Source organism: Aotus nancymaae, unplaced genomic scaffold (genome assembly GCF_030222135.1).
Source record: "Aotus nancymaae isolate 86718 unplaced genomic scaffold, 86718_ANA_hifiasm-v0.15.2.pri h1tg000040l, whole genome shotgun sequence".
Classification (NCBI taxonomy): Eukaryota; Metazoa; Chordata; class Mammalia; order Primates; family Aotidae; genus Aotus; species Aotus nancymaae.
The window spans coordinates 129,310,531-129,320,000 of record NW_026988454.1 but is presented as its reverse complement, the minus strand read 5'-3'; the positions used below and the strand labels follow the sequence as shown (position 1 = coordinate 129,320,000).

General features: G+C 41.1%; 1 protein-coding gene across 1 annotated transcript in view; it reads right to left on the bottom strand.

The window, feature by feature from the left end:
• The window catches only part of LOC110567942 (integrator complex subunit 8-like), a 90,235-nt gene that overhangs the window by 49,557 nt on the left and 31,208 nt on the right, over positions 1-9,470 (bottom strand). Inside the window, 2 exon segments of the mRNA XM_064361180.1 lie at positions 3,694-3,815; positions 9,248-9,449. Of these exon segments, the coding sequence (XP_064217250.1) occupies positions 3,694-3,815; positions 9,248-9,449 (324 nt within the window).

Here is a 9,470-nt window from a genome sequence, read left to right as displayed (position 1 = left end):
TGATAAAGACAAAAACTGGCAGTTCTTCCCACATTCTTTTATTATGAAAAATTTTAAACAGAAAAATCAAAAGAATAGTTCAATAAATACCCGACACATTGTGACTATTCTGCCATGCTTGCTTTATATATCTACATAAATTGTTTTGTTAAACCATATTAAACTAAGTTAGGCACAACATTTCATCCCTAAATGCTTCCATATACATCTTCTAAGAACAAGGACATTCTTCTCCATAGCCACAACTCTGTGATCATGAAAATTAACAAGAGTATTGTGGCTTTCCAAAGCTAGTGACAATGACATAAAAACCCTACCTATACTAGGTGAATGGACATGGACCAATAGCCTAGCAGACATTTCATCCAGCATGCTCCCCTAACATACTCGTCTCTGACAACTGGGATCACAATACACGCAGCTATTTACTGCAGTGTAATGCCAGGGCTACGGTAGCTCTTAGCTCAAACACATCTGCCGTTGTCAGTGATCACATGCTTTAGGTCACTAAATTTATTTTTTTATATACTTTATAGCACTTTAGGTCATCAAATTTATTACGTAAGTTTAAAAGAATTTTCAGGGCCGGGCACGGTGGCTCACGACTGTAATCACAGCACTTTGGGAGGCCGAGGCGGGCAGATCACCTGAGGTCGGGAGTTTGAGACCAGTCTGGCCAACATGGCAAAACCCCATCTCTACTAAAAATACAAAATTAGCCGGACATGGTGGCGCACGCCTGTAATCCCAGCTACCCGCGAGGCTGAGGCAGGACAATCAATTGAACCTGGGAGGCGGAGGTTGCAGTGAGCTGAGATCATGCCATTGCACTCCAGCCTGGGCAACAAGAGGGAAACTGTCTCAAAAAAAAAGAATTTTCAGAGGTCTTAGGCCCCAAACCAATTGAATTCCACAAACATTCTTGAGCACCTACTATGTGCTGGGCATCATGGAAAGCACAACATAAAAATCAAGTGCCCTGAAGCAGCTCATTATTGAGAAGACAAGTGAACAAATAACTTAGTATTCAGCATAAACACAACAAAAGAAGTACCTCAACGGTACAACAGCAGCGCATCAGGACAACAGTACAAAGGCAGCAAAGAGAGGAAGCAAGTCACTCATTTACACAGAAAAGAATATGAGAAAGCATCAGAGAAACCACACGAACAGGCGAAGCTGGGAAGGACATCCAGGCTAAGAAGACAAACATCATGTGCACAGGTGCAGAATGAGAAACATGGCATGGGCACGCTAGTGCTGCCAGCACAGGGCTGGAAGGTCAAGGGGCAGGGGAGCTACACCTGGAGAAGAAGCACGCACACCTTAAGAGGCCTGGCAGGCCACAGGAACAACCTAAGGTTTTAGCCTACATTAGCACCACTGTGACTGCCAACCCCTCCTACTGCTACCTAGAGTTTTACCATGAAAGTGCCTATAAATCCTGTGCCCTTCCCATTATGTGGCACTGCCTCCCACTCTGATCCAAGGGGCACACTAGACAGTGTCATATTATTTCAAAAGGGTGTATTTTAGTCACACGCTTACAAATTTTCTGTTTCTATTTGTGATTACATAATACAAATTCGAGTAAGAAAATATGTAACAGAATAGAAAACATTAAAAGCACCTAATATCCCATTATCCAGAGATAATGGCTGTTAATATCCTTTCAGACTTTTTCCTACATGGGCGTGTGTGTGTGTGTGTGGGGGGGCGTGTGTATTCCACACTACATTGGAAGTGTGGAAACTGATTCAAATTGTATTTTTTTCAAAACACAATCCCTCATTCTAAACTTCTTTCTCTAATTCCTTTTTCCTTGACATTAACAAGGCAGTGAGGCCAATTATGTATGGAAGGTGGCACACAAAACCCTAACCACCAGATGACATGAGGAGACACCCAAGTGACTTTTCTTTAACAAAGTCACCACGCATCCTTCCTCTTTTGGACCAGATCAGGGGAACTGCAGGAAGCAGTGATAGCCTCTCTCAGAGTTAGGCAACCTACCAAACAATTTCCTGTGTCCTTACACATTGCAGACCCTCAAGCATTCATTACACAATCATATGCCTATCTCTCCTGCTGCACAGCTCCACAGAATTCACTGCCAGAGGTAAAGAGAAAAATTACTACACTGTCTTAGCACTCAACAACAAGCTACAATTCTACATGTAAATGACAGTAACGTTGGAACAAAATGGTTCCCTCATCTGATTTTCTTAAGGCTAAGAAAAGACCGTTGGGCATAAGAAGACAAGTGCCCAAGATATTAAGAACTCATATGCCAGAAAGTTCACTAAAGAGATAGGTATGATTCAGGCCAGGCACAGTGGCTATGCCTGTAATTCCAGCACTTTGGGAGGCCCAGGTGGGTGGATCACCTGCGGTCAGGAGTTCGAGACCAGCCATGGCAAAACCCCATCTCTATGAAAAAAAAAAAAAAAAAAAAAAAAAATTAGCCAGGTGTGGTAGTGCACACCTGTAAACCCAGCTACTTAGGAGGCTGAGGCACAAGAATCACTTGAACCTGGAAGGCGCAGGTTGCAGTGAGTCGAGATGGTGCCACTGTACTCCAGCCTGAGCAACAGAGAGGACTCCGTCTCCAAAAAAAAAAAAAAAAAAAAGAGAGAGATAGATATAATTCAATGTCTGAAATTTCAAAGAAAAGGATAATTCAAGTATGGCAATTTTCCTGAGCAAGTGTAAAGACGACAAAAAGGGGGGTGGGGAAAACTGAAGAAATCAACAAACTCTCAATAAATCCTCAAAGGGTACAAATGAAATGAGCTCAGGTTTTAAAAGGACATACATGAAATATGAAGGAAGAAACAAGTAACCAAACACAAATGTTACAAAGTGGTACAGTTTTACAAGAGTTCCCGGATAAACACAGATTTAAAGGATTAAGTATTATTAAAGACAAGTTGGGGCAAATAAGGACAAATAACAAAAGGTAATAGCAACAATTAGAAATAATTAGAAAATATGAAGGACCAAATACACCCAAAAAGGGAGAGAGGGACTTACTATGTGAAATCCCATGTTTTATTTTTTTAATTATAAGACCAGAAAGTGAGAAAAGTCCACTACTTATTCAGAGTGTGTATAATATTAACATATGAAAGATACAATCTTAGCAAATACCTCCAGTTTCTCTTTAGTTTTGGTATTTTCTGTACTCAGAAGCACTTTAGGTTGCAAAGGATATAATTAAGACAACAAAATAAACAACTTACTACTGATTTGCTAAATAAATTATTTCATTACAGGAATAATTACTAATAGCAAACTTGTTAAGAGATTCAGACATATCAAACTTAGAAGGGTAAAATTCTAGAGGGTAAAGTGTTCAAATGGAAACAAGAAGAAGTGCATCCCTGATGGTATCCATCAGTTCTAGAGTATGATTATAGCAACCAAAGCAAAGAAAGTGAATCTCTCACTACCTTAGGATTACACCAATGTGTTCTCTGTCAACTAAATAATCTGTGACTACATGCTCATCAACTATATGGTATTAAAAAATATATTAGAGCACGATGAAATGCATGAATTATCAAAAACTATCAACAAGCATTTGTCCAATCATTTGTATCATAGAAATTAAGACACATGCCCAAAGTAGTGTAAAGTTAAACAAGTATAATACTACTATCCTAATAATCCTTTTATTTAAACATTAATTACCTTCACATATGGATTACTCTGAAGCAAAAATGCAGGAACTTGGAGTGTAAGGTTTTCATTTTCCCTCCAGTTTAACATAAAGGCAACACACTCCTCAGCTATAACCTGACGAAGAGGAAGATCTAAAAAGCAAAGAAGAAAACAGGTGGAATTACTATCACAACACTAAAGTCAGAACAAAGCAAATACTTGCCCAGAGTTCAACTGAATAAAAAAACTGGCCAGCTATGGTGACTCATACCTGCAATGCCAACACTTTGGGAGGCCAAGGCAGGAGGTTCACTTGAGGCCAGGAGTTTGAGAGCAGCCTGGGCAACAGAGTGAAACCCTGTCTCAAAAACAAACAACAAAATTTTGAAGAGACAGGGTCTCACTCTGTCACCCAATATGGCGTACAGTGATGTGATCATGGATCACTGCAGCCTTGACCTCCCAGGCTCAAGTGATCCTTCCATCTCAACCTCCCCAAGTAGCTGGGACCACAGGTCCCACCACACCTGGCTAATTTTTGCATTTTTGTAGAGATGGGTTCTCATTATGTTGTCCAGGTTGGTCTCGAACTCCTGAGCTCAAGAGATCCACATGCCTCGGCCTCCCAAAGTGCTGAGATTTCAGGTGTGAGCCACCATGCTTGGCTACAAAAAATGTTTTAAAAATTAACCAAGAGTGGTAACATGTGCCCGTATTCGGGAGGCTGAGGCAGGAGGATCTCTGGAGCCCAAAAGTTTCAGGTTACAATGAGCTACAACCATGCCAATGCAGTCATCCTGGATGACAGAGCAAGACCCTGTCTCAATCAATCAATCAATAAAATTTGAAAACCAATAGCTACAGAAAAAATAAAAATAAAAAAATACTAACATTTCACACATTTCTGCAAAATTTCCCAACAACAGATTGCATGTTTCCCCCCATTAATCAACAAAATCACCGATCGTTAGGAGTCAACATTCCTTTGTGCAAATCTAAGAGTAGACACTTATCTTCCAGAAGTTTATCATTCAAGTGAGCAGACAACAATCACACAAATAAAACAAGTACAAAATAGTATGGAATAAACTTTCAGCACATTTACAGCAAAGTAGGTAAACCATATAATCAAACTGTAATAGAATCTGAGTTGACATATTTATCCTATTTGTTTTTCTGATTAAAATACTCATAAGAGACAAGTTATTCAACAAACATTTACTGCACCAGAAACAATTTTAGGTAAGTAATATGAAAAAAATAACCCAGGCTTATTTTGAACATTACTTCCTTTGAAATACCCTAATATATTGTGATTTTTTGTGGCTCAACGTATGTAACATCAGGTTTTAAGGTACTTCAGGAAAAAGGCAAAGAAACCAAAATGAATCCTGAATAACAATGTTAAGGCTGAAAATGGGGAGATTTATTAAACGCCTCCTTTTCTAGGGTAACTATATTTCTCAGTTTTTCTAAAAAGATAGGGCCTATGACTATTTAACTCTCAACTTACTCCAAAAGAAAAAAAGATTTGACATAACAAAAAAGATGCATAAGAACACAGCAAAATAAAAATACATTATTTGCATCATCTTCTAAAGAAGGAACAGGCCAGGTGTGGTGACTCACGCCTGCAATCCCAGCTACTAAGGAGGCTGAGGCAGGAGAATCACGTGAACCTACGAGGTGGAGGCTGAAGTGAGCCGAGATCGCGCCACTGTACTCCACCCTGGGTGACAGAGTAAGACTTGGTCTCAAAAAAAAAAAAAAAAAAAAGAAGACAGAAGTGAGATTAGTTCCCCAAATACATGCACATCATTGAGTTCTATACATTTTGCCAAAAGGATTCCTTTCATCATTGGGCACTCTCACTCAAAGCTTCATCACCTGACACTCTGATTAGTAATGCTGGCTGACTAGAGGAATAATTTTTTTTTTTTTTTTTTGAGGTGGAGTCTGGCTCTGTTCCCCAGGCTGAAGTGCAGTGGCACGATCTCGGCTCACTGCAACCTCCACCTCCTGGGCTGAAGCGATTCTTCTGCCTCAACCTCCCGAGTAGCTGGGACAACAGGCACGTGCCACCACACCTGGCTAATTTTTGTATTTTTAGTAGAGATGGGGTTTCACCATATTGATTGGCCAGGCTGGTCTCGAACTCCTGACCCTGTGATCCACCTGCCTCAGCCTCCCAAAGTGCTGGCATTATAGGCACAAGCTACTGTGCCCGGCCTAGAGGAATAATTCTTAAGGGAGAATCAGAATCTAGAAACGGGTCCATGAGTTTGAGACCAGTCTGGGCAACATGGCAAAACGCCATAACTCCATCGCTACAGAAAAATACAAAAACTAGCCAGTTGTGGTGGTGAACACCTGTAGTCCCAGCTACCAAGGGAGGCTGAGTTGGGAGCCTTGCTTGGGCCCAGGAGGTGGAGAGTGCACTCCAGCCAGAGGAATAGAAAGAAGGCCTGGCTCAAAAAAAATTAAAAATTTTAAAATTTTAAAAAAAGGCATCCTACTTAGCTACAAAGGTATTAAAAGTCAAGGTCTCTCTCCAGACAGATAACTGGTCTTACAATAAATTTGTAGCCCCCTCATCCTACCTTTTTTTTTTGAGACAGGGTCTCGCTCTGTCACCCCGGTTGGAGAGCAGTGGTGCCATCTCAGCTCGCTGCGGCCTTGATCTCCCTGGCTCAGACAATTTTCCTAACTCAGCCTCCCTGAGCCTCCATGATAGCTGGGACTCTAGGTACACACTACCATGCCCAGGTTATTTCTGTATTTTTTTTGTAGAGACAGTCTCACTATGTTGCCCAGGGTGGTCTCAAACTCCTGGCCTCAAGCTGTGCTCCTGCCTCAGCCTGGGATGAGCTGGAATGATTACAGGGTGAGCAACCACGCCTGGCCCCTTATTTCTATAGTAACTAAAAAGCTGAATTTCTTGTCAGTTAAGATCACTTCTTGTTCCTGATAATAAAGCCAGGTCAACCCATGTAAAAGAGTGCTTCCCCTTCTGTGTTCTACAGAGGGGCATGCATCTAATTCATCCAGAAATCGGCCTTCTATCACTAGGGAATTTTTTTTCTTAAAGGAGAGCAGAAAAGGTGGCAGATGATGCTCTCCATGGAGAGACCATGCCTATCAACCCTGACGCTTTCAGTGGTACTGGAGTACAGAGCTGTGAAAGCATCACAGCCACGAGGCTATGCCAGACTCAGACAGCTTAGTCCGTAATTGAGGCCTGGTCGAAGTCAAAGGCAAGAACCGTACCTGTGGAAAAAGATCATTTTAGTGTTCTTCCTATTTGAAACAATAGCACCTTTCCCTCTTATTTTATTTGTTTTTTTTTGAGACTGAGTTTCACTCTTGTTGCCCAGGCTGGAGTGCAGTGGTAGCGACATCAGCTCACCACAACCTCTGCCTCCTAGGTTCAAGTGATTCTCCTGCCTCAGCCTCCCCAGTAGCTGGAATTACAGGCATGCACCACCACACCCAGCTATTTTTGTATTTTTAGTAGAGACAGGGTTTTTCCATGTTAGCCAGGCTGGTCTCAATCTCCTGGCCTCCAGTGATCTGGCCACCTCGGCCTCCCAAAGTGCTGGGATTACAGGCATAAGCCACCACATCCATACTCCTTCTTATTTTCAGTACTTTTTTTTTTTTTTAATTTTCGGTACTGTTTATAAGCACAAGCTACAGGACAAGTTGCTGAACATTTAATAAGTTAGGAGTTTACAAAAATTAGATGCAACGCTATCAGTCCTTTACACTCCCTACGCCCAAAAAACTGATGTGAACTACAAACTGTTAAGCTGAAACGGTAATACAAAGACTAATTATTTTAAGGCATTTTCACCCATTTCAAAGAGTAAGCCCTCCCTATCCCCAAAAAACTGATGTGAACTACAAACTGTTAGGCCGAAACGGTAGTACAAAGACTAATTATTTAAAGGCATTTTCAACCATTTCAAAGAGTAAGAGCATAGGCTTCAAAGCTCGGCTGACAGAGTAAAGCCATAGTTCTGTCTCTTTCTGTGTGACTGTGGGCAAATTCCTCAACCTCTCTGCACCTCAGTTTCTTAGTTATAAAATAGGGATACGGAAATAGCAGCTGCTTCATGGAGCTGCTACGAGGACTAAATGAGTTATGCACCTAAAGCTTAGAACAATGCCTAACACGTAGTTAGCACTCAACGAACAGGGTTTAAACATTCTTTCTGATTTTACAAAAATCTTGTATGGAAAACCTACCTCACCTACCTCCTGCTTTTAAAAAGTAAACATGTATATCAGTAGCATGTGTGCTTTAATGCCAGCATATTGTTAGATCAATTCTCATGAAGACATTACAACATTTAAGAGCACTGATGTGTTAAAGGTCAAAGGTGTTCTCTCTATAGGGTACTAAAAAGTTGGGATCTATGACTGCATGACCCTGCTGGAAATTAGACTTGAACTCTCGACCTCAGGTGATCTGCCCACCTTGGCCTCCAAAGTGCTTGGATTACAGGTGTGAGCCACCATGCCTGGCCTCGGAAATTAGACTTTAATTAGAAATTAACCCAAAAGACTCAAGACGGTATCACTTGTTTCTGTTCCGACACATTACTAGCACCTTCCTTTACAATGCAATTTCACTGTTTATACTATTAAGTGTGTACAGTATGATTTAATTGCTCTAAATACTCCTAAAATAGAAAAGAAAGAAGCTGCTTTAACTAAGAAAGATTTATATATGTCATAGATGATTGATTTATATATGTCATAGATGATCATTTATATGGTAAGCCCCTTTTCATAGTAAGACATTTACAATCAGAATTAAGCATCCAAGATCTGTTCCTAAAGTAGACACAGGTGAATTTCTAGCTCACTGGCAATCAGTGTGAGGGCATTTTGTGGCTGTTAACGAGAAAATAAAACTTCAACCTGTACACTCAAGGACATTCTGATTCTTTCAAACACCGGAAAATTGCAATATAGTTTCTCTACTGTGTAGAAGTATCCCCCAAAATTGATGTGTACTTGGAACCTGACAATGTGACCTTATTTGGAAACAGTCTTTGCAGATGTAATTAGATATGAGGAGGTCAGCTGGATTAGGGTGGAACCTAGATCCAATGACCCACCGGTGTCCTTATAAGGAGAGAACACAGACATACACAGGGAGAAGGCCATGTGAAGACAGCAGCAGAGACTGGAGCAATGCAGCCACAAGCCAAAGATTGCTGGGCCACCAGAAGCTAGGAAGACGCAAAGCAGAGTCTTTCTTGGAGCCTCTGGGGGCAGCACAGCCCTGCAGACACTTCGATTTCAGACAGCTGGCCTCCAGAACTGGGAGAGAATACATTTCTGTTGTTTTAAGTCACCCAGTTGGTGGTACCTTGTTACAGAAATCCCAGGGAACGAACAGTTTCCTTCATTTTTCCCAATGTTCTCAAGTGAACACCAAACCCAAATTCTGTTTTAGGAGTGAAATAAATTTTTTTTAAAAGATGACAGACTCAAGTGAATGTTATTTTAAATTTTCCCCCACAATTATTTGAGTACTGAGTTTCAGAAATTTGTCTTTGTGAAACAGTCTTACCAGGAAGCCTCATTTCCAGATAGCCTCAGACCCTACTAATAAGGTCGGATGGCGGTCTCTCTCCTGCCTGCCCTGTCCCAGCTTCGTGTGTGTGAATATCCAAAAGCAACATCTCATTCAGCATCACCTGACGAAGCTTTGGTGAGAACTCTGTTACCAACTCCAAACAAGCAGCAAACAGCTGTTTAGCATGGGAGAAGTCCTAGGAAAAGAAAAAGAGCAG